General features: G+C 36.5%; 1 protein-coding gene across 1 annotated transcript in view; it reads left to right on the plus strand.

Moving 5' to 3' along the window:
- TSPAN19 (tetraspanin 19) overlaps positions 1-26,079 on the plus strand; it is a 50,704-nt gene extending 24,625 nt beyond the window's left edge. Inside the window, 1 exon segment of the mRNA XM_041474265.1 lies at positions 26,001-26,079. Coding sequence (XP_041330199.1) covers positions 26,001-26,079 — 79 coding nt within the window.
- The last annotated feature ends 1,002 nt before the right edge of the window (positions 26,080-27,081 follow it).

Raw genomic sequence — 27,081 nt, forward strand, 5'->3', positions numbered from 1 at the left:
AAGACATGTTGTTACACAATGGTTCAGCAAATCATTTAATATTTGACAATGATAATACTTGCAAGTAAAGGAAAAGTGGTATTCTTTTGAACAGATCAAGCAATAACCAAACTTACAGGATCGGCGGAGTACCCTCAGGTTAACAAATAACATGATAATCCAAACTTCAAACAGATAGAATCTATAGCAAAAGTTAATATCAGGGAAAAAAGCAAGCATAGGCAGTATGGAAAACCAAAGCTATGGGTCTGAAAAATCCTTCTTGCTTTCATTTGTTTAACTGTGACTTACGAGGTGCATCCATCTCCATGACCAAAGCTCAGATAGTTGCTTTTCTCTAACCATGAGCAGAATTCACCAGGGATGTCTTGTACATTAGCCTGGCTTAACCCAGTCACTTAAGAAGTTAACGGGTTAACTCTCATGGATCATGTGGGACACCATACATGGACATTTTTGGGTGCATCAACACAGTCATCCAGCACGGGAAGTATTTTTGGGTGCTTGCATTTGGATATGGTGGAGACAGGACCAGGAAGTGGAGCTCTGCAAAAATAGGACAGAGAAAAGCAGTGAGGTCATGGCTTTGTGGTTCTTTTGCACCAAAGAAGCAACTTTCTCCTTTGTCTTCTTTGTTTTCCCTCTTACCATGACAGAATGGCATCTGAAAAGGAAGGGAAGAAATAATGTCAGACTGAACTCAGGACATGCAAGCAAGTGCAACAGAATTCAAATAGGGGAAAAGAAGAATAAAAAGAATAAATATCCATATTTTCAGGTGAAGAAGTTTGAGCACCTTGATTGGCTAATTTTGTATTTTTTCTTCATGACTGAAAGGAGGAGAAGAGCAGCACCAGTTCTTTATGCATTTGAATGTACAGCTGTGGTGCATACTTCTGGAATAAGACACTGCAGTAGGTGGAAGCAAATAAGTAGGTGCAACAGCCTTCCCTTGTCTCCTGCTTGTGCACCCCAAATATTGTGTCATTTTGTTTCAGAGCATTGCTATTCCAAAGGTGGAGGTGAAGCTTGCCCTCTTGCACACACTTGGAAACTTAATGTGTGGCAGGCAGGGCCCAGATGCAGCTGGAGGATTGGTAGGTTATAAAACAACCCTCAGGCAAGTGAGTCTAAATGTTCAAACCACTGAATTATCACCATCTATAGCAGGATTTTGGAAGGCAGAAACAACCTCTCTTTCATCTTTGACAGAATGACAGAGGTAACAACTTTTAGGAAAGGACTCAGAAGCATTGTCTGCCAAGAGAAAAGAAGCACATTCCAATAATTAAGGTAAAAAATAGCCACTCAGCCTTCCAACTTTGGCCATTTCACTTTCCTGCACGGTGTTTTCAAGACTTCACTGTGAGGGGTTACAGTTTTGAGTAACATAATTTGAGTTACAAATGTTAACTTTGCAGTTTTTTACCTGTAGAATGTGTCTGGGGAAAAGTTATAATAATATAGACTTGTTTAGTTTCTGAAGCAGGAACTGTTCCTGTAAAGATAAGAAGGAAGTAATGCTCACTAGTTTGAAGAATCTCCTACTAAACCGTATTCTCTAAATACACACAGAGACTAAACCGTCTCTGCTCATATTTTAAAGCTAAACTCCATTTTAGGAAATCTGTACTCACTTGAAACCAGGAAAAGAAGTTGAACCTCACTTTGGTCCTGCAAGACAGATAACACTGGGTCTGGGAGATAATAGGAGCATTATACCTCTGTCTCTCTTGTTCTGCTGATGCAGCTGACCAGGAAGTGGGTAGGTGGCAAGGGAAGTTAATTTTGCTGTCTCCAAGCTTATGAAATCATGAGTGGGGCCTGAAAATATAATTTGTCTGACTTGATGCTCACAAGATTTATTAAAGAAAAAAAAAAGTTCAAATTCTCACCTAATCATAAAGTTTTGGAGAAAAAACTTAAAAAGTAGAATATACATGAAGTTCGCAATAAGGTATGGGAACCAACAACATGGAGGTGATGGACCAACAGGCTGCCAGTCAAATGAAAATGTCAAGAAAAGGGAACAAGGCACATTGATGTACATTGATATCTCAGAAAAAGGGAGAAGTGGAAAGATATGCTTGTCGCTCTTAGAGGAGATTCTGCAAAATCAAAAGAAAAATCTAACAGCTTGGCCTCACAAGCTAGTTCACTGGTGCTCACCCCTGTGCTCAGCCATGAGCTCTTGCCCCATGGCTACAGCACAGGAAACAAATCCAATATCATCATCTTCATGCTGGAGATGTCTTGGCAGCTGTCCCATGGTCTACTGCACATGCCTGTCTTTAGAGCAGACTCAGCAGAGCAGGATGTGGAATCTGGGACCAGCACACTTCCTGCTCCCCTTCAGAGGCTGTCCTGTGCTCTGCAGCTGCAGCACAGAGCAGAGCACCACATCTGCCTCTGTAAGCCAGAGCAGAGCAGATGAAGATGTATGCCTCATTCTCTGCTACCTTATGTATCAGAGCAATCACTTCCAGCAGCACAACAGAACAGATTACATTTTAAATCAGTGGATTCAATTTGTGATAGAATTTGCATATTCTTTTTGCTAGGTATTCTTCCCCATATTTACAGGAAAAATATATAAGAAAGTATTATTCATTATCCTAATTATAAAACACAAAAAAAAAAAAGTGGCAAAATTTCCTTTTCCTAGTGAAAGCTTTCTTAAACCAGCACTTTCAGAATGCGTATGGTCTTATTTTAAATAAAATCATTCTCTCTGAATGATGTAAAGATTTCTCTGAGTGTGTTCAAAATACAATAAATATTTACAATATTACTTTGTTGCATAAACAAATGCAGAAAAATTATATGAGAATGCAGATATTTGTCTGCAAGGAGTGGAAGTACATCCAACAATATATACTATCAACTGCCTTTTCATCCCTAGAAGATTATTGGATTTGACTTCGTGAGTTTGTGTTACGAAACCACAGGAAGACATGATCCTTAGTCCGAAGATGAATAGTTCAATGGTAGCTTGGCTGCTGCTGTATCTTAAAACACTTCTCAGAAATTGTAGAAATGTATCAGAATGGTGCTGTAAGATAAAATAGTAGGGCTGGCACAGGGAAGGCCGGTGGTCACAAGTCAGTAGTAAAAGAGCAGGTAATCAAAAGAATCGCAAGAGACACTGACTGAGAAGAAAGCAGAAATTTTCAGTTACTACATTGACTACTCTTTCAGTACAGCAGTTGCAAAAATGGCAGGGAAAAAGTCAAGGCACTTCCGTAGCTTCCTGGTTGTGTCTGGGATAAGTGTTTGAGATTCTTCCTGCAACATTAGAGCAGCATGAAGTACAGAACTTGAAAGCATGCTTGCTGAGGATATTTTCAGCTGAAATAAAGCTTCTGCTTAAGAAAACAGAAGTTAGTCAACAGGAGGCTCAGAAGTGCCAATTTCAATCAGAAATGCTACTTTAAAATACAATTTACAGCTCTTGCCTGGTGAGAAGTGATTCTCACTAGGTGAACTCTCCAGGTCATCCATAAATAAAACAGCATCTTATGCAGCCCTGATTTGTAATCTGACATAACACCTTTCTGAAGACTTGAGTTTGACTTCTGGCAACATTTATGGATAAACTATGTTTTTAAAAAGTCACTGCTTTATAATAGATTATATATTTTACAATGAAAATAATATTTATAAAAAAGTATTTCTTTGTGTCTTCTACTGTTACTCCAAAGGGATTTCAACTTCCTCAAGAAAAAGTTCTAGATGGTCATACTTAATGTGTGAGTTCTTGTGGAGGCATGTTCCCTTCTTTTGAATCCATTTGTAAGTACCAAATATGAAAGTGAAACAGAAGCTTCAAAACTTCTATATTTATAGAAATTGAACTTTTCTGAAAATAAACAACTTTCACATAGGAAAGTTTCTCCAAACTCTACATTCACTGCTAAGTAGACACCAAAGAATCCAATTCTCATACAAGATTACATAGGAAAATTGGCTTCATAATTTCTGACTCAGATAAAATATTAAGACCTAGTAGAAAACCATCAAAATCATTTTTTTGGTGAAAAAATACAACACAACTGCTTTCTTTGTTCCTCCCTTTCTCCACCACCACTGAGCAGATTTTATGCAACATCAAAATCTGAAAAGTTGTGCAGATTAAATGTGGGTAGCAACTTTACTGCTTGGGAGTGATGGAACTAGCTAAAGAAGTAACTGGACATAAAAACAGCATAAAAAGTACTCTATAGAATAAGAATAATAAGAAACAATAAGAACAATAAGAAATTTCACTTCCTTGAGCAATAAATACTCTACACGTGTCATAGGCTAACTAAGCTAACTTAGTGAGGCTGCTTTCAATCCTGTCATCCCGATCATTTAGGAAGATGCTGGATAGGGTTGGGGAAAGTATTGATCCCTATGGGACCCTGTGTGTGACAGGCAGCTAACCTGAGTAAAAAGGATCAATCATCACCCTCTGATTTCAGCCTGTGAGCCAGTTTCCAGTCCATCCCACCAACCACATGCCCAGTCAGTATTTTGCCAGCTTGTATAGGAGGAGGCCATGGCAAAGTGTCAAATGCCTTGTTGAACTCTGGGGATTTGGACTGCTTTGGCTGCCTCTTCTCAGCTTATGAACTCTGCTGCATCTCCAAAAAGCATTAAAGAGCTTTAGAGAACACTGAAATGTTATCAGAATAAGTTAAGAAAATTAATTGTTTTTTATCCATTTTGGCAATTCCTTACATTACACATATTTGGGAAAAAAATCGTAGAATTTATAACAAAATCAAGGCTTCTTGATACTGATTCTTGTATACCTAGAGAAGATGTAGAAATTCTGAAATGGAATTAGAACTCTGGGTGTAAAGTCCTTTTCTAGTTTTAATTTTTCATTAACTTATACTTTACTGTAAATCTAGTTCTTAAGCCCCTCTCAAAATTTTGCATAAGTTGTTCCTAAGTATCAACAATTCTGATTTTCTCAAAGTCTACTGAGTTGCACTTTGCCTACATAAATACAAGTCACAATTATGTTATGTTATTTGGACCAGATCCACTACAGTTTAAAATTCCTAAGCAATGAGAATATTTTCAGAATACATGTCAGGGAATGTTCAGGTAAATTATTTTATAATATTCCTTGTAAACTATTTTACCTGTAGGTTTTCTGATAAACTAGGCTAAATGATAAAAGACTTGATATCATTCTGCCTAGCAGTAGGCTCTTCAAATATTTTTGATTATTGTTCATTCATTATAAACATTATTTTTCAGGGAAACAACAATCCAAAGGTACACAATGCCACTTACACAAGGCAAGCCAAAAGTCAAGATTCAATAATAAATTTGGGTGTTGACCAAAATTTTGTCTATATGAACTTAAGTGATGAGACTATTTAAGGATATGAAGTTACAGAAACAGAAATGCAGGAAGAAACTACTTGTCATGTAAAGCAAGTGCATTTGTCACAATGCTTTGTGTTATATTTCTTTGTATGGAATAGGTGCTTGTATGTTCATATCCCTGTATGCTTATTCATATACCTATGTATATATAGGTCTGCACCTGTTGTTGCCCACTAATTTGGTACCAGTGAAATTAATGCAGCCTCCTGGTGCTAAACTGTGCAGAACTTTTATAACTATTGGACTTACTATAACCATATTCTCTTCTCCTCCTTCAAAGAATTTCCCTATCATGTGATACCATGAAGCAGGGAAAATGTTAAAAAAGTGGTGATGATATGTTAAAACCAAAGCATTATAGGCTTCCTCTTTGCTGCTCTGCAAGGAATCAGAGAGTAACATTGCGATGAGATATACAAAGATTCACAGAATTAAACTGCATAATACTATGGCACTGAGTGAGTGTGGAGGGGGAAAAAAAAGCCATAATAAATCAGTTTCAAACTGGTATCTCACTTTCATTCTAACCATCCTTTTGAGTGCAACTGGCTGGATGTGCAGCATCCAAATTTCTCTTACAAGTGATTCCCAGTAATGATGGGACCAAGAAAGCAAGCCTCATGAGAAAACAATCTAATTTATAAAGTAATGCAAGACTTTTCATATCACAAATATTTAGCTTTGATCTGAAATAATATTATAATTTTTTTTTCTAATTACTTACATGCTTTTAGCATTAAGCCAGGTTCTTTCCACTTCTTGAATCTCCGCATTTAATGAAGAACTGTGTTTAATAACTAAAAATATGCATGTTTAATTGTGTTTTAGGCATTTTTTCCTGGTGGAAATTAAGTTCTGAGTGAGGCACTTAGGCTTCCAATAAAGATGAAGAGGAGAATTAGCTGTTTCAGAAAGGAAAAGACACTGGTAAAAGGCAATTCTGCAAAGCACACTGAGGAACAGTACATTTGAAATAGTGGTTTGCTGAAGAACAGCTCCACAAGAATAATTTATTTTCAAAAGATCCAGGTGAGTACATATAGATGGTGGCAGAAAATTCCATCCAGTCTTTTATATGGCTGTGGGGTTTACTGTTCATTAGAAGAAAGAGAAGGGGAGAGAGAGAGAGAGTGATAGGGAAAGAAAGAGAAGGAAGAAAGATGGAGAGGTAGTATTTTGCATATCTTTTAGAAAGTGTGGCCTGCTTGGGTTCTCCTTGCCAAGAGAGGTTTAAAGCCATAAAGCTTCCTTATAAGGCAGCAAGGCCATACACTCAGAGAACAATGATTAATGTATGTGGTTAGACCCCATTTCACTGTCCCTGTCCTGTGTTAGCACTGAAATTCATAAGTGAAAGAGGGACTTAGTGCCATAAGCTGATGTGTGGAGGATTTTGTGGGTTCGTTCTCCAAAGGCTTTTTCTGTACTTTAAATCAAATATGACATACACTTGCTTTGCTCAGATGAAGAACCCATAAACTCATCTGCCTTCTGTTTTTAACCATTGGAAGTAAAATGTGGCCAGAATATGCCAAGAGCACCCCTTCACATACTTGCTTTGCTTCTGTTCCCTCAAATAACCTATACCTTAGTTCTTACATGACCCTCCTGGGAGGTAGGTTATGTCAGCTTGAATCCCTCAGGCAAAGAAGAGAACTCGATCCAGAGCGTTTCTTTCCTGGCTGAATGTTTGAATGTCTGTGGCCACTGCATTTCCCCTCAGCTGCAACGGGAAAGAAAGCAGCCACAACATATTTGTGAGGTTGTGTCAGCCTGTGTCAGACCCTACAGAAGCCTGGGAGACAAATGCCTTTTATTCACATCTGCATCAGGTTTATGTAGGAGATAAGGATCTCCTGGGGCTGGGGAAGCCCTGGGGATTCACTGAAACAAAATTTTAAGAATTTAGAGAACATTAAAATCAATCAGGGAGAAACCAGCAGATCTTAACAGCCTTCAGGTTTAGACATCATTGAGTGGGTAGTATAAGGGGAATTTTTTTGTCTTCGGCATCTCAGATTTGCCTGCTTAGGTCCTCTACTACATCTAATGGAAAGATCCTCTTGAGGACTGAATCAAGTTGTTGAATACTTGTACAGTGTAATGGTCAGATGCCATAGTTTTTCCAGGATTTGTGTTTAATTCTGTTCTTGCAAAAGAAATTTGTTCTTGCAGATATTTCTGTCAAAAAGGGCATTTCCTCAGGGAATATTCTCGTTTTAAAATAAAATATATATTAAGTCTAAAAGATTAACTCTTAGTATTAGAAATATGACTCTGATGAATATAAAAACTAAAGTTGCTCCAATAAAATACTTCAGAGAAATTTACTTTAACTGCCTTATCCATCAGATATCCAAGTGATTTTTCTTCTCATGCTGTTGGAACACAGTCTATAATTAATTGCTGTAATATATACTTAGTGGCCTATACTCATAAAAACTGCAAAGGTGTAGGGTTAAGTACATCTGTCAACTATACACATTTGCAGAAAGAATAGAGCAAAAAGCATATTATTCTGTTATGTAACTTAATGAGTAAATTTTTGCTGCAAGCATAGGTTATGAGGAGAAAAGAAATTTAATTTCTGCAGATGTCTGCCAATCTTGCTTTTGTGTTTAAAAAACTAATTAAATGATATGAGATTAAATTTAAAATTATTTATAAATGATAAATAATTTACTCAAACATTTAAAAATATTTTGAGCAAAGACTGATAACCTTTCAAAACAAGCTTAAAATTCAATTATGAGGGGAAAAAATCAGAACACTGAAACATGCAACATGGAAAACATATCCAGCTTGTGTGTCTACCCTGACTTGTTATATTGCAAATGATGCCTCATAAAAAATATAATGCATAGAATTTTCTGCTATAAAAATATTCTACTTCAAGATTTTTTACTTTCTGCTTACATAACACTTCTAAAGACCTACTGGATTTAAGATGAATGAAAAATTAAATTGATGATTTTGAGTTTCTGGGATATGACTGGAGCATGCCATTGTGTCAAGCTGCAGATGTATGGCATGCCCAGTGGGCTAATGCACATTTATTATCTGAATAATAATATATCAATATTATATCTGAATAATATAGTATCAATAATGATTGATTCAAAGCCTATAAACACTGTTTCTCAGCATTGTTCTTTATCGTTTTTTCAGTGTCTGAGTATAAAAGGACACTGAAACTGAATAAATATTACATTTTCTTCTTAAAGCTTTATACATTCTACTTCATTCTTTAATTTCCTTACTAAATATATTATAATTTCTCTGTAAATGTCTTGTTCATTCTTTTTTTCTTACTTTATGGTATAGTAGTCAAAAAGAAAAAAAAAACCCCAAAACCTAAGCTAATGTTTCTAATGTTAGATAAGTACATCTGCTTGATTATTTTTTTTTTTAATAAATAATTATTGGAAGAACATCTAAAAAATTAATTGGAACTTCTGCTCGTAGGGTTGGTTATTTTATACTTGTAGTCTTTTCCACCTGAATTATCAATCCATATTACTGAGGCACAGTGGGAAACTCTCCATCTGTCATAACCAATATTTCCAGCGCTGCCTCTCAAAGGCGAGCCCTGGCTGCTGCTGGCTGGTGGCACACACCAGAGCCATCACATGCCTCCCTGCCTCCCTCCCTCCCTCCCTGCTGCTCCGGGCAGCAGCATGCTCACCACCCCTCACGTGGCCATCTCGGACACACCATGGATTGAGATGGCCTCTCCTTGAATTGCCTAAACTCAGGTCATGAACACATGATCTCCCAAGAAGTGTACCAGTGCCAGTCAAAAATAAAATATTTTCCTTGTTAACGTGATATACTGTCAGTTTCTCTGTGTCTGGATTGAAGGCACTTGAGACTGTAGTTCATGTTCAGACTCAGGTATTTATTATTTCTTATCAGTAAAACAGTATCTTTCGGCAGCTTTTCATTAGCAAGGCACAAAATGGCTAACAATCTCTTGTTGCAAGGTCTTTTAAGACTAAACTATCCAATTAAGAACTGACACCTTGATTATTTTCCCTTTTAACCCAATAACTCATCCCAAAGAATCTCCAATGCGCACTTTTCAGTCCAATTACAAAATGCCACCCAAACCCATGGAGAAGAAGGAAGAAGCATGAAGAAACCCAGGATGACACCCTGTGCCCTCCATCTTGCTTCCATCCACAACATACTAAAAATCGCAAAACCTAAATTTCTCACCAAGTGATCCAGCTACACTACTCTCTGTAATCTATTTCACACTTTTGTAGATTCTAGCCTATCTTGAAGTCTAGCAAACTTTCTCCATGAATGAGGGTCAAAGTCAGTGCTCCCCTGGGGGTCAGGACACCCCAGAGCAGACAGAGAAATATTCCCGGTGCCCTGGGTTTCCAAAATATACTTGCTTAGGAACTGCATCAAATATGACTGACTTTTTCTGCTAAAAGGAAGGGGTAACCAGCTAATCAAAATTTATTGTCCTGCTTTAAATGTATTTATTCATGCTGTGAAGGTATTTCATTTTGGTTTCATCATCAAATCATGTTTTTCGAGTATTCACTTCAAAGTTGCATCCAGCTGAACACCAGTTATTAGGCTTTGGTGTTATAAGTTGGGGAACACTAAGTTATGCCTCTCTGCCAGCTTGCTCCATGTCACAAGTGATAATTAATTTCTTAATGTTACTTTCCTGTTAACTGGCTACAGATCCACATTGCCATGGTCTGCATGTCAGTGTTCGCTCAGCAGAGCTTAGCTCTGGAATAGCAAGGGCTTTGCAGGTCAAGCATGCTGTGTGTTGGCAGAAATACAAGACCCAGATCTGAGATGAGCTTCTGTCACCACCATAAAAATTACAGTGTGTATTGTTGGAAAAAAAATCTGGTTTTCAGATTTACGTTCTTGTATTCCACACAAAGGCATAAGGACATAAGTAAAATCCAGCATCTGATATATCAGTAAATATTTATGTTTACTGTTTGAGTTGGTTACAGATTTTCTTAAAATAAATTAAAAATACCCAAAAACAAATCAGTTTTCATTTGTTAATACTGGCTCACTTGAAACACTTTATCCAAAATATCTTCAGGCTCACCAACTTTTAGCAAAACTAGTGACACTTGAAGGCATCCCAGCAGGTGACTTCTGGTGTGGGGGTCCCAGAAGATCTGGTTCTCCTTGTGGAGGGCAAAAGGGTTTAACCTAGATTAGTGATAGGAGCTGCTGGCAGCTGGGGTTATGTGGTTTCAATTAGTGGACTAAACACAGATTCTGGAATGCTGGAAACCTGTAGAAAAATACAGAAATCAGAAGTATTTATTCTGTTTTTTTAGGGAGGAGTGAATATTAAATATGTTTTAAGTTCTGCTCTCATTTCAAGAAATGAGAGCATGATCTGAATGTGAAATCCTGCTTTTCAAGAAATGCTTATCAAAACAGCTGAACACCTCATCACAATTCATCACACCTAATAATCAGCATAAAATAACCCCTTATACCCTCTCTTTTCAAAATGCCAGTATGGCATTAAATACGGTATTTTGAGCCTGTACTTCTGACCAGTGGCTACAGGTAAGACTGGATATGTGACAGCAGGAAGAGTAGAGGACTGTTCACACTGAAATGTTTCAGTCATCTCATTTCATGTGTAAAAACATCACCTCTATTCTTTCTGTAGCTGAACTACACAGGATATGTATACTTGTTGGGAGCAAGAAAGGTTTAAAAAGGACTTTTTCACTTCAAGACAAATGTGGGAAATTGTTAAATAGTTGCAGAGTCTCTGAATTATGCCATAAGCCCAGATTTGGAAAACAAACAAATAAGAATCACCAATTAAAATAATTGCTTTCCAAAATACAGAAATTCTGTGGAATAAATTTGAGCACTTTTAATCATTCCTGCTGCATGCCAGGACATGTGAAAGCTATTTCTCTCCATTATACTTACCATTCACTCAGCAAGCTTCCAAAAAAAAAACACAATGTAGAAAGAAAATCCACTGTCCATAACTAACCACACATCATGAACTTTACGTTCAGAAGCCCAAATTTTTTATGATCTTTCATGTTTTATGTCGTGCAAGTAATTCCATTTCTCTATCAAGACACTCTTTTGATAAAGTGAGTGAAATACTTTCCAGGGCCCCTGGAATGCAACTTTTATAACCAAGTTAAAGAAATTGCTGAGACTCCAGGAAAGGAAGAATGTTATTTTTGGTTTGTATCCGCACAACCCAAATTTTCCAGTGTTCAAATCATTTCACAGAATCACAGAATATATAAGGTTGGAAGGGAACACAGTGTGTCATCTGGTCCAACCCCCCTGCCCAAGCAGGGTCATCCTACAGGACATGGCACAGGATTGTGTTCAGACTGCTCTCCAGTGAGGGAGACTCAGGAACCTCTCTGGACAATCTGTTCCAGTGCTCAGTCACCTGCACAGTGAAGAAGTTCTTCCTCATATTCAAGTGGAACTTTCTGTGAATCAGTATCTGCCCACTGTCTCTTGTCCTATTGCTTGGCGCCATTGAGCAGGGCCTGGAAACATCCTCTGACATCTCCTTTCAGACACCTAAATAGATTGAGGAGGTTTCCTCTCAGTCACCTCTTCTTGTGGCTGAACAGGCCCAGCTCCCTCTGCCTTTTCTCATAGGAGAGAAGCTCCATTCATTCCCTATATCACCTACATGGCCCTCTGCTGGACCTGCTCCAGGAGCTCTGTGCCTTTCTTGTCCTGGGGAGCCCACAACTGGACACAGCACTCCAGATGTGGCCTCACAAAGACTGAGTAGAGAAGTAGGATCACATCCGTTGACCTGCTGGCAGTGCTCTTCCTAATGCTCTCCAGGATACCATTGGACCACCAGGGCACTGCTGGCCCAAGGAGGGTTTGCTGTCCTCCAGGACCCCAGGTCCTTCTCTGCAGAGCTGCTTTCCAGCAGGTCAGCCCAGCCTGTGCTGGATCATGGGGTTATTCCTTCCCAGGTGCAAGATACTGCATTTGCCTTCATTAAATTTTAGAAGGTTTTTGCTGTCCATCTTTCTAGCCTGTTGAAACCCTTCTGAATGGTTGGGGTATCTGAAGGGTGGTATTGGCCACTCCTCCCAGCTTTGTGTTGCCAGCAAACTTGCTGAGGAGGAACATACCCCATTATCAGTTATGTGAATATGCTGTGGAAGTTCCATGTCTTATGAGCAGTTATAGAGAAGACTTTCTCCAAGTTGCTCTTATTTTATGCTTACTGTAGCTAACTGTACTTCCTTATTATAGGGGAAGGTACAGTCATTGATTTACCTAGATCCTCTCTATATATAATTGAGAAATATAGATTATATGCTCACAACCGGCAAACCATAGACATGTAGTAAAAGCCACTAACCACACAACAGGAGTCCCAAGTTTAAATCTTGGTGTAATGATTTCAAATGAGGACATAAGCCTTTATTTCTTCCATCTCAGTATCTTATGAACAGTATCTCTCTCAAAACCAGTTATGTATGTGGCCTGAGAAACTGGAGAACTAGCTTTATAATCTGAATCGGAAAGAACAGAATTGTGAACCCTGACCCTATCAGCAAGACAAGGGACATAATTATAAAACTATTCCTTATTAAATGGAGAGGAAGGGTAGTATTTTCATTCATTATAACACAATCCCCCTCCCCACCATCCATTACCCCCAAAAAATTCTCCCCAAATACAGGTTTAATTCCTTCTGGAATAATGAAATGTGCTGCAAATCTGGGAATACTGTTGCTGGAGGCAAAGTGTTGATACATTCTTGAAGTTGTTAGAAAGCTGAACAATGCAACATCTTGAATAGAGAATGGGAAGTGATTTGGACCTGATGGATGAATTAGAGGTAAATGTAGTGACTCACCTAATTGAGGAAATGCCTGTCCCATCCCATCTATTTGGAGCTCCGTCCTGATCCCAGCTACAACCAGAGATGTAATGCTTTATACTAATGCAGCCTGGAGAGAACAAGCATGTGGCAGTGGTGAAGGTTTTCAAATGATTGTGTTATCTCCTTAATAAAAGTCCATGGGAAAAGTGAATTAAGTATTTTCTACCCTGATTACACAAAATCCTAATTTTGAGATCTGTGATCAATATTTGCTCTGTTCCAAAGTAAGGAGTTCACTATAGTTCTCAAAGTTTTTAAGTTCAAAGTTAAAACAAACATATATACCATCTTATAGCATAAGAGTAAAGTAAAAGTGTAGAATATCTTTTTTTGCAAAACCCCATTCAGGAAAATAAATTATTAAGAGTTGCAGACTGATAGCATCTAGGAGAGTGAACACAAACAAAACATTAGTCATAGTTCAAGTAACACTACCCTGCGAGTACTACCAATTAGAAAATTGTGTGCAAGAAAGAGGGGGAAAAAAGAAATAAAGAATAAAAGACAGAGAAAAATGCAATTTTTGATAAAGATGAAAATGGGTATCTATGACATCCTACTACATGAGATGGTTCATTCGATTATAGCTGAAAATAGTTATTGATTGCTCAGATTACAGTCACCTGTTGGCATTAACTGGATCTTTTGTTCAGCTGTTCTTCCCAAGAAAAATTATCTCTAGCTTCTCTGATAAAAAACCCCACACTTCGCAAACATACAGATTTCTAAATTGTATTTTCATTTGTAGTATTTTAATAGAAATTAGTTCAATTGTGACAGCTAGATATTTTGCTTTTAACTGTAACAGAACTAAGATTTTAATTTTCTGCACATTTCTTCTATTTGGTGCTTTTGTATTAATTTTGATCCAAATTTGCTATCTTCTGTTTAATTTTATGGTGAATTTAAGATTCTGTGTAAGCAAGAGAAAGGGAAATCTTTGAGACTTCTAATTTCAACCTGTGATCATTATATAAACAGACTAGAAGCCAGAAATGTTTCATCCTGCCCTACAGCCAAAGAAAATCTCTTATGACTGTTGATGGAGACAGATTTAATTACGGCACAGTTTCACAGAGACCTGAGCGTATGAGCACAGAGTGGACATGAAATGTTGTCAAGGTCCATTTGGCAGTGTTTCAACTGCCAAGAGCAAGACTAGAGATAAGAGTCAAAAAATCCTAATCGCTGTATGAAAGCCTCATTTAGACCAGGCTTGCTGGCAGACCTAGATCAGACTCATTATTACTTTTGCTATTTCTAGTTACAGAAGAAAAAGGAGGCTTGCCTATGAATGTTTAAAGAAAAAAGACAGAGATTCTGAAGCAAATCCTTTAGCCAGGGAATATAAGACCTTTTTCCCCTTAAATTCAAACTTACTTCAACACTAAGAATTTAAATTTTAGAATTAAACTTCAGTCCCTTGTGAACTGGAGATTACACCAGATTTTGCTGCATCCTCTAAATCCTGATGGACCTGAGGAATAAATCCCTTATTGACTCAAGCAGAGCCACTTGATAGCTGAGTTTTGGGATATAAAAAATAGGTGTTTCCCTCCTGCTGTTGCTTTCAGCATCTGCCAGCAGCAACCTATAGGTATGAGACTGCTGAGACATTTTTGTGTAAGTCTGTGCACTTTGTTAGAAGGTGTGAATTTCTTTAAGGACGGGAGAGAGAAAAAAACTGCTTGCTTCAAGAGAAGGGAGAGAAAAAGAGCTGTCACCTCCCTTCCTCTCACCTCTCTTCCCCAGAGAAATGAAGGAGGGGTGCACATGCACTTACTTCCTACATTCCTCTCTCTTGAGGGTCAAAAAGTCTTCTCAATAAGAGGATGAATACATCTCGGTAATCTACTCTTCTTTTTCTCTTAACCAGAGAATCATTACCTTTGTTTGGCTAACACAAGTTTTGGGGCCCAAGCCTGTTTTTAAAAATAATTGAATTTCCCAACATTTAAAACATGTTTTAAAAAATAAATCACACTCATATTTTGGAATGTGATTACTCAGACACAGTTGTTGGTAGGGAAGTGTAAGGTAAAATAAGCTTCAGAATTGGGGTTTTCACTGGCTGCATAAAACCTTTGGCATTAGAAGGCCCAGATCAGTAGCTTGGTTAAAGCAAGGCAAAGGCAGCTGTTTTGTCAGAAAATTGTTTCATAGAGAGCCCGCATGTGGTGATTTTTCACCAAGTTCTGGGGGGAAAATAAAGGTTAAAAATTAGTGGGTCTCTGTTTTCTCCATATTGCTCAAAGTGCAAATGACCTTTCACTATTGCTAGACAGCTCTCTGAAGGCATTCTTTATTTGACATTATCTAATGTTATTTCTGAGAGAAAATAGAGTAACATTTATTGTACACCATCTATACTGTATATCTGATACTTCCTGTGTCTCTTAACAACTACAACACTGACGCATTTCTTTTCTCCTGAGCGTCTGAGTAAAATTACATGGTCATTAAATTATCTTTTTCAAATATTTTCAATAGCACCTTACTATCAGCTTTCTTAGTGTTTATATAACCTTACAATCTACAATAGCAGAACTCATTTTTGATGTTACATTTGAAAATTCATCATGAAATTTCAATACAACACACTTACTTGTCTCATGAAATAGACTCTTGGGACTATTTCCCATTAATCTGATGGGAATTTTGCTGTTTGAGTTCAGTGGAACTGGGACAGGACCAAAAGATATTCTTTATCCTGGGAATAATTCAGAATGCAGATTTGCTAACTTATTTTCTGACAAAACCTTTGGGATTTGACTTTTTTTTTTTTTTTTTAAGTGATCAATGTTTAACTGTCAGAAAACAATCTTCTACTTTAGTTGTTGTGTAATCTATGAAAGGAGGAAGTGGGATGGAAAATTGCTGAAGAAACCTGTCAGACAAAAGGAGGAGGATTTTCTGTAGTCATCCAGTCTAAAATTCCCATGCTTCCCAGGGCAGGATGTCAATGCCTACTCCTATTCCTGTCCTTCCACGTTTCCTCTCCTTACCATGGCATATTCGTCCTCATCTTAGCCCTTCATTTCTGTAGTGATAAAATTCTTCTGCCCTCATTATTGAGAAGCCTTGAGACAACTCAGTTGCATAAATCTTTTTTGGTTTTTGTTCTGCATCTTTTTTTCTTTCTTCATATTTTACAAAGTTTATGGCAAAATAACATTGACATAAAAATATGTCTGGAGCTTTCAAGACAGACCTGAAAACATGACTCTTAGTCTGTAGTTGAAGCCTGGTAATCAGGTGACAAATATCCTTTGACAGATGCATATGCACACACCAGACCAGATTATAAATTAGTCTCCAAAAGGGATTTTTTGTGGCTATGTCTGAGACGCTCAAGCTGTATAAGGAGACTTGACAGAAATAGTTTATATTAGCTAAGTGTTAAAAATAAATCTTTTGATTCAATTGGATTTAATTTTTACTAATTGCAAATCTCCTCTTAAAAGAGGCAGTGTAAAATATCTAAGAAGGTGTGAGTTTGGATTGGAAAACAAAAACTCTCAGCATATGTTTATTATAAGTTCTATTTTAATGTTTTGGTTATGTCTTCACTTTTTTTTTAATACAGTAACTGATGGCCAGTTGCAGAAGAAGCCTATCTGCTGTCTATAGTACAAAGCCTTCTTTAGAATACAACCACAGGGATTTTTCTAGACTGAGGAATTGTGACCTACTCTTGGTCCCTCTTGCTGGGCTGTTTCACTGGATGATAAGTGCATCAGCAGAATGTAGACAGAAGCATTCATCTATGAAGATTAGTGGGAACATAAAAACACATTTCTTCCACATTTCCTTAAATAAGTGTTACAGAATCACAGAATCAGCTGAATTGGAAGGGGCCCAGAAGGATCATCGAGTCCAACTCCCAGCCCTGCACACACTATCCTCAAGCATCACACCAGTGCCTGAGAGTATTGTCCAAACTCTTTTTGAACTCTGTTGGGTTGGTGCTGTGACCACTTCCTCTGGAGTCTGTTCCAACCACCCCTTGGTAAAAAGGGTAAAGAACCTTTTTCTACTATCCAGTCTAAACTTCCCCTGACACAACTTTTCTTAAGTCCTGTTATTGGTCACCACAGAGAAGAGCTCAGTGTCTGCCCCTTTTCCTTTTCTCCAGGAAAATAGTTTCATGGTCATGGATTAAACAGCAAGATAGTGATAGAAAAGTTTTAGTTATCTATCTTTCAAATACAGTTTCAGAGAGAATAAATTTTTTGTTATTTGTTCTCCAAGATTGCTAAAGTGTCACATATATTAAACCTTCCTGTATGACTATACAAAATAAACACTCTAAAATGGCACAGGGGAAAAAATGAGAGAGATTAAATTGTGGTCTCTCAGAGGAATGTTGAACATCATGTGAATATCCACACTGCGGATGAAGAATTATTAAGATGACCTTAGAAGAGCACTTTAAAAAAAATCTGCTAAAGAATGATAGTTTTCTGTGGACACACTCTCTGAAAATGTTTAACTCATTATGTTGCAGGAGAAATGATGAAAAAATTTAAGAGTCCAGCATGACAGAAATACTCAGCTCAAAATACTCAAAAGGGAACAAACAATTTATGTCCAACTTATGAACCCAAATGGCTGAAAGAAGCAATAAGCATATTTGAATTACAGGCGTCCCCTAAAAAGAGAGAGATATTGTAAACACACAGGATAGCATAATTCACCACATATGCTGCCAATGCATTCTTAGTTCATCATACTGAAAGATGCAAGCACTTAAATAATGCTAATAAACACATTAAATAACGCTATTGAAACTTAAAAGTAGGAGTCTTCTAAATGACATTAAGTCTGTTTACTAAAGAATACCATATACAGAACCACAAAATTTGAGAAAGTCATCTGTAAAACAGAAGTTCAATAATTTCTACTGCAAAGTGCTGGACATGCCTTCTTTTACATGACTGTGTCATGGCCTTATATATTTCAAACTAACAGCACAGAGGACCGCTCTAAGAGTGTCTGGTCTCGGGTTGAGACTCACTGGCTGCAGCCCTGCTGGCAGTGCACCCGTGCAGCAGGTGAGCGCAGTGGCAGGATATTCACTTTGCTTCTTGGGAGATTTTCCCTGTGACTATTGTTCAGATGATGAATGGAAGGTCTGGGAATTAAGATGCTATTTCAGTACTGAGAAACTTGCTCCTATTGCTCAGTTGGGGAACATCACCCTCAACTCTCAAACTGTGTAGCGCATCAAGTTCTGAAGGAGTGCCCCTTCCACCATCCATAGCAAAGGATATTTCATGGGCTACCAGTCATCTGCTGGGGGGAAGATGTAGCTTGACCTGTAGGTTCTGTAATATCTACAAGCCAGGCCTCTCACTTCCCAAGAAAGTGCTCTAACTTCTTCACTGCTCAGCTATAAGGTGGGTATAGTTACCATGTGCTTCTCTTCTGGCAAATGAGATCCCGAGTGCCTAGAGGTTCCTACCATCAACAAAGGCTTCTTTAGGGTAAAAAGAGAGTGTCCAGCTTAGCAAGATTTCTGCCTCCAGTGAACTTCACAGGGTTTATATTTTCTTAGCTAATGTATGTGAGTTTTTCAGACTACTAGTTCAGTAGCAGGCCAGCTACTGAATCTGAGGCAAATTGTGCTTCACTGAAGTAGCCTAACTGGAAAGGCACTCAGAGTATATTCTTGACTTTATAATTTTATACCTGCACGGTATATCAGAATACAGTGATGTCTGGAGTGGAAATGAGAGCTGTACTGTAACATTAAAATCTGCATAAACTACAGCAAAAAACAAGAAACAAACAAATAAACACACAAAAAACCAACAAAAAATCCACTAAACTCAAGTTTTTCTGCTGTTTTTATAACAGCTCCCTGATTGAAATAAACTGTGTGCTGAAAAATCTTTTTAAAACGTGATGGCCCATGGATCAATTCTAACATTTTTGTTGAAGACATACCCTCCTCCCTCCAAAAATTAAAACAACTAACTTTTCTGCCGCAGCTTTTGTCATAAACACAGCTTGAGACAATAACATTTGTATCATGTTTCTGAACAGAGGAAAAATTAAAGAGTGTGATAGAATGGGGATTGCTAATGGACTGTCAGTATAATAGAAAACATTTCTGTCCCTGAAAACTGGGTGCTCTTCTCTGCCACCTCAACAAAACACAGATTATTTTTGAAGATTGCAACAAGGCAATCAGGATTTTTTCTGCATTTAATTCTTTTAGCATTTGCATAGATATAATTTTTATAATAGGAAGCAAAATGAAAGAGATTTATCTGTAAGATTTTTTTAAGGTACTCAGAGTATTTATGGATATAAAAAGTTCAGCCGCTCACCATCTTGACATCAAGCAATGGAATAAAATTTATACCATAATGTTGAGATAGTTTTAAAATAGTTTCTTTTTCTATGTTATATGTACAAGTATAGCTGCAACTTTTTAAGAACTGTAGCAGTATTAAGATGCTGAAAATTATGTTCAATTAGAAATGCATAAAAGAAGAAACATTCAATTATTTCGGCAGGCAAATTTGCCTGAACATGTATTTTCATGCAGCAAGAATATATTGTAATTAATCACAATAATCTTTCGTACATTTAATCCACAGGTTAGGCCACAGATCAGTGTAAATATTTCTGAGAAGTCAGTTAGCAGACGTTGCTATGGAAAGTGAGTGACACATGAATATTGTATTTAGGACATTTCCTGAAAAAGAGCAACAAAGTCAGAGAAAATGATATAAATACTGTTCTCCAGCAATAGACAGCAAATTGAATAGGACTACAAATCAGCAATGGAAAATCAAAAAACAAGCCAAACACCACTCAAGACCATCTTCCCCCCTCCCTAACATGACACCACTTAACTAACAGCCTTTGGCATGCCTTTTCCAAAGTTTGACTAAAAGTGAATAAAATGCCTACAGGAATGCAGTGGCATTCTTTCTGAAACAAGTTAACCAAGCAGCCTCATGTGTGTCAAGCCTTATTACAAATTTTAGTTGATCTACACAAAAAGTTTCCAGGTGGTTCTAAAAGCCTCTCCAAGAAATACCTGGATGAAGGTATTTCATCTCATGAATCTCTGTTCAAACGATCTCTTGAAAAAGTAATTAGATTTTCTGGATTCTTCAACACTAACTAAACTGAAGTGCATATGAACCAATTCCAACTTGCTGAGTAAAGAAAAACCTAGGTGATCCTTAAACATGTAGAGGGCAAACAGAACAGCCTGGCAGTTTTTACAGTTATGTGTATCTACTTGCATACATACAGGCATGAACAGAGCCCTGGAAACACCAAAAGAACTATTAACACAGGTAACTAAGAGTGAATTCTGGCCTGGCTCTTGCCAGGTCACTGTACTTCATTGCTTGAAAATACCATCTATTTTGGTACAAACATTAAGAAAATAAGAACTGCAGACATTTCAAAATATTTTATGCATCTTTAAACTGCTTCTTTCTGCAAGGTGCTAAAGGGTTGCTATAGAACTCATTGAGGGGTAATATACAGTTCAGCATGAGTCATGGAGGCATAATAAAGGAATAAACATTTTGTGGGTGAATGATGACAATGTGTATTCTGTTCTCATTCAAAATACTCAATGCACTTTTACCTAATATGAAATTAAAATGACATCTCCATGTGCATATTGAGCAAAGTTGGCCTAAATATGAACGTAATGTAATTAAAATCTCACAGATAAAACTATTGCAGATAAGTATTTCATATGTCCTAATCAGGCTAAGACATTACTAAACCAAAAACGAATGTTGTCATGGTGCATAAACACCTCTGTCAGAACTGCAGTAAGTGTGTGATACAGAGATGACACCATTTGAATGAACTTACATATCTGTAAAGTCTGAGAGAACTGGATTAGGGTGAGAAATAAAGAAGATATTTTTGTATCAGGTAAAGATGACCTTTAAAGAATAGTGCTGACACAGATCCTCGTCATGTTCCTGTTTGGCTTCTGTATACTGACCATTAAGCTTATTTCACTCCTTGAAAATTTACGTTTTCATAGAAGTTTAAAGATGAAATTACAGATTTCTTTACCCCTGAAGAGACAAATTTGTTATCTTCATCTCATGCTTTTTTTCATTTTTTTTTTTCCCCTCAGTATTTTCAATGTAATTGTTTTATGGATTTTTCAATTTATGGTCATATGGGGTTCAGTGAATGCCATTCCTGGCCTTTTTTTGTCAGCCATACAAAACAACTTATGCAAATCTTAGCAGTTCTTAATTCTTTTTAGTTCTACAGTAGAGGAACATGCTCCTGAAAGCTCTGTTGGGGTCAGAGTTTTTATGACAGCAAGGTGATGGAAACAAGTTACATCTTAGAATTCACTTGTTTTAAAACTAAAAGCAAATCTGAAATTAAACACAACACAATACTTATGATAAGATATATATATTAAAAACATATGACAGCATAGTGTACATTGCACATATATGTATTTTTTTCTGCATATCAGTCCACACAGTTACGAATCAGGACTGTTTATATTCCCATAAACAGAAATATTTTCATTGCAAAAATGAAAAAAAAAAATCCCCAAATGTTTGCAAACAAATAACCAGCCCAAAAAAATTACAATTAATTTTAAAGTGTGTCTTCTATTTTGTATTTCAGTATCTGCTTTTCAGCTTTTTTTGATCCTTTCAGTACACATGGGTCATCTTTTTAAACCATTGTGTAGCAGAAAAGCTGAAAAATTTGTACAGGATTTTGGACAACATTTAAATTTTCTACAAAATCTAGTCTTTTTTATTAAAAATATGATTAAAATTGTAATTTGTCATGTATTATTTACCTTCATCTAATACTACAAGAAGAGAACAAAAGAGAGATCAAACTCCATATGCACTATTACGTACCACTCCTTCCCATCATTTCCTATGGTAACAAGTAATTGAAGCACTGTGATGAATCTGGGCCTCAAATCCTTTTCTGTATACAATTTCAAATTATGTGTCCTGTGTAATACAGAAAATTTAATATTCATTTCAATATTTTAATACAATAAGTTATCATAATTAGAAAAAATTGTGAAACCATATTTATATGAATGCAATTATTCATAATTTTACAGAGAAGGGACTTCCTTTTTAAAGGACTGATAGTTCATGAATGATAGAAAAGATAAGTCTTTCTTCAGGAAATGGCAACATTCAAATATACATACAGTAAATTTAGATTTGAATTTGTGCATTGCTAATTTTTCTACAGGTGAGAAACTCTTGATTCAACAAAAAGGGAGTTTTTTGTTTGTTTTGCTCTATCTATCTATCTATCTATCTATCTATCTATCTATCTATCTATCCATTATCTGTGTATGTCTATGCATATAGGATGGCATTAAAACACCTCAGCTCCAGTTTTCATTGTAAAGAGAGTGATGAATTGAGAGAGTAAATAATGTGTGTACAAGCCATCCATTATGGCTGAAATGCTGGCTTTCTGTGGAGGAGAGATATAGCAGTACCAACAGATAAAACTCTATAGGCATGGACAATCTTCTTTTTAGTTTGTTCAGTTTAGGAGCAAAGTCACATGCAATTAACATCATGTGTAGGTTGTCAAGGGATATATACTTTTCTGAATACTAGAATTGCAGAAGCCCAGTCACTTTTAGAAATGAGGCTTTCATGGGTATAATTCAAAAAGCCCAGTAACATAATACCCTAATCTGAAAGATATTTCCTGATTGAGAAAGATCTTAAATATTCTTCAAGGACCCAATTGTACTTGAATATCATTTCAGAGACCACCATGTGCACCATCTGTGGGATTCACAGAACACAGCAGCCTTTCTTTTACTTGCAAAGGTTGCAGGCTTGAGTAAAGGGGCAAATAACAGGAAAAAAGATGTCTCCATTCAATAAGCAATTCAGTTAATCAGTGTACAAAATCACTGGCATGACATAAGTTAGCACACAGAAATCACAGTGTGCAGAGAAGCAGACTAGAGCTAGCAGAGACTGAATTATCAGAGAGGCATGTGACTCATGTTATGGTCAGAATGAAAGCAGAAATTAAAAGGATTGTAATTAAAACATCAAGGTCTTCAGGTCACAGAAACAGTAATTTCCTACAGTTTTCAGTTCCCAAGAATCAAGTTTAATGTTAACACTATGCCTGCAGTACTTAGTGGGAGTATTGTTGCAGTTCCTTAATTATACTTGAAAGAGTAGGTAACAGAAAAGTAACATCCCTGCAATAGTAGCCACAAGTGGCTATCTAGTGAAGGGGGAAAGGACGCAGGAAATATACATTTCCACAGAGGAGTGTGGCAGTCCCAGACAACCTCCCAGCTTCCGGTCTTTGTCCCCCATGTTGGAAGCTTTGGGCTTAACCTGCCTCTCTCTGCTCCTGTCAGGTACCAGACAGGTTCTGGGGCTGCTCAGCTGCTTCTGAAATTGTAGAACCACAGAATGGTTTGGATTTTAAGGGATCTTAAATATTGCCTACACTCAAACCCCTTGCTGTGAGCAGGGACACCTTCCACTAGACCAGGTTGCTCAAAGCCCCATCCAACCTGGTCTTGAATGCTTCCTCTGCTGGGGCATTCACAATATCTCTGGGCAATCTGTTCCCATGCCTCACCACCTCCAGTAAAGAATCTAAACCTAGTTTCTTTCAGTTTAATGACCACAGCAGATTACAGCCTGACGTCTTAAGGTAGACTGCCATCAATTCCAGTTTCCTGTAATATGTCAGATTGTCTTTTGTGGCAATTCAAAAGCAGCTGTCTGAGCAATGCACCCACACCCGTGGTTTAGTGTTAAGTGGCAGCATGCTGTGGGTTGCACATGTCCTAGTGTGGAACTTCTTGGCTTCTTTAGGAGTACTGATATGTTGATATGCAATGCCTAAAAAACCCACAACACCTAAGAGCACTGGTTTGCTACATAATTTTTATGAAATATTTAGCAGTTGATAATGGTTGATAAGTGTGGTAGCTCAGTAATCTCAATTCTCTGTGTCAGACATAAGAACTAATATTTTATCAGCTACAAGCTGACAAGAGGCTGAAATATTGCTACTGGTTACTGCTATTAATTTTGCCTTACACTAAGGAGCTTTTGTAGGCTTTAGTATATATTTCTGTGAAAAGAACATTATTTACTGTATATGATAGTGCCATGATATTTAAAAGAATTATGATTATTAGCAGAAATAAAGATTCCAGTAAGGTTTTACAAAATAATCTAATACCAAATAAAAATTCACCTTTTTTACCTTGAAAATGTGATATATTTAAAACAACTCATCACACTTCCTTTTACTTACACTTTGGATAAACTGTATAGCTAAATATTCTCCTCTTGTTGTCTTTAAAGTATGATGTGTTTTACAGAATTCAATTACTTCTGAAGGATAACAATAAGGAAGTTCCATATAAGCATATAGCACAAAAAGACAGCACAATCATAAATGAAAATGTTGACCAATTCATGAGTTTCCCATTAAAACATAGTTTCTCTTATTCCTCAAGAAAATGCATACAAGAAAAAGCAATATATATATACCTATATATTTTATCAACAAAATGAAAACAACAAACAAACAGTCAAATAGTCAAATCTACTGAAGCATAGGGAGAGGTTAATAGCACATGTGAAAGAAAATAGGGACAGAATTTAATTGTATGCTTGTTTAATTGTATGTTGAATCTCTATTTAAGATCTTTTAAGATCAGTGAATCATTCCAAACTAGATCTATACTAACTTGGAAATTAAGAGTTGATGTGTGAAATGCTATATGGTAATCTTATTATCTGTTGAGACCATCATCTGGTACATTTAAATAATTATGTTTGGAACAGTATTTAAAAGCAAACTCTATGAGCCAAGACTGAGAAGAAATTACAGGCAAGTTTATTCTTGTACCATTCTTTTCTTCTCTTAGTGTTTTAGCTCACTTCTTTAGTTTCTGATTTTCCTTTCCTTCTTTCCCTTCTACATCTTTTATTATTTCTCTTCTCATAACATTCTGGCAGACATTTTTTGGTCAAATGTTCTGGTATTTATTTATCTTATGATTTCTATCCTGTTTTTCTGGTAGTAGGAGCAAAATCTAGAAAAAAAGTTAGTTCTGAAGATTGTAATTATGTAAATTCTACACAAATCTTTGTGTCTTCACCCTGCCTATTCCAACCAGCAAAAAAAAAAAAAAAAAAAAAAAAAATTAAATGAAGCAAAGAGCATGATTTCTTCATAGGTCTCCTGTGGGTGTAGTTTATGCTATTCAGTATATTATTAGGTAACTGGTATCTTATATTTCCTTAGAATCCTTTAATTACCAAGGTTAGTTAAAGGATACTAAAGAAATATAAGACATCAAATTAATCTTTCAAAATTTCTTTGTCTCAACAGATTGAATTTTAATCAGTTTTGGGACTTAAAAAAAAAAAAAAAAAAAAAAAAAAAAAAAAAAAAAAAAGAAAAAAACCCCAAAAAAAAAAAAAACAAGGAAAAAACCCTCAAAAAGAAAGAAACCCAGTCAGAAAAAAATTGCAGACAGCTTCCATCCTTTCAGAATAATTTTGAAAATAGCTAGAAATTTTCTTTTCTCTTGTGATGAGAAAGAAATTATCCTTCATGTTACCTGAGAAGTGATGCTTGGAATGTGTTAAATAGAAAAAGGTGAAAAGGTGAAGGTGAAAAATTCTGTTTCCGGAACTTTCTAAATTAGCAGCCGAGTACGAGATGGCCTGACTGGCAAATCGAAGACTATTGATCAGATCAGAGAAAAGAAAGAAAAGAAAAAGTGAAGACACTTCAAAATGCAGTCAGAAGACTTGTTTGCTATAAAATTCATTACTAGATGGGATTACATTTTTCGTCTTACCTATGAAAGAACCACATAAGCAACCTAGTCCTCTGAGATGTAGATAAATTATTGTACCAAAATGATCATAAATTATTGTGCAATATAATATAATTATTGTGCAATATAACTATCATGATCACAATGTAAGACAGAGGAGCTTGAATTATCTTTACATGAGTGGTTGAGGGAAGGGAAGATGAAGTGTTTGCTTCCTAATTAAGTTTTTGAAAAGTCAGGTGGCCAAATCGAACAGCCGACAAACAATTTTCAGTAGAAAGAAATAAATCAATAAGCTGCGTGGCAAAATAAAAAAAAAAATCAGTGAAGAATCAGTTTGATAAATACAGCTGAACTTTTAAATATTGTTTATGAAGGTACACACAACTCAAATAAATTCTCCACATCCCAGATTTTACATTGGAATATAAACCTAAAATTTAAGATTGATCTTAAAAGGAAAATTGTCTAGATGTCATTACCATATCAAAATTCATTTTTTCTAAGGTGAATACATATAAAAGTATTGCCTTTAATTTTTCTGTTAGTTTTCTTTCCTTTGCAAATTTTGCCAAAATTCTTTAAGACAACAAATTACTGTGAATCATAATTATAATGGACATAAGTTGCTGACTTCCACTGATGAAAAATTTATATGGATATATTAAAAGACAGGTAAAAGGTTTCAAATATATTATGCATTTAGCTATTTTAAACGAAAGTTGCTTAGATTTACTTTTGCTAGGTGGTACCATTTAAAACATTTTTTCCTTCCTCTGAAAAGTTAAAGGAAAAAGAAATCTCTTTCTTCCTTACACTTTGATTTGGTTTATTTACATGTGTTTCCTGAATTGAAACTAATTTTCAACCTCTTATGGCTGAATCCTATCCTGTACAGCTCTTGACTTTGGTGGGATTACACACAGAAAGGCTGAAAGACTGAGAA

The sequence above is a fragment of the Pyrgilauda ruficollis genome, unplaced genomic scaffold (genome assembly GCF_017590135.1).
Source record: "Pyrgilauda ruficollis isolate IOZ18807 unplaced genomic scaffold, ASM1759013v1 scaffold32, whole genome shotgun sequence".
Lineage (NCBI taxonomy): Eukaryota > Metazoa > Chordata > Aves > Passeriformes > Passeridae > Pyrgilauda > Pyrgilauda ruficollis.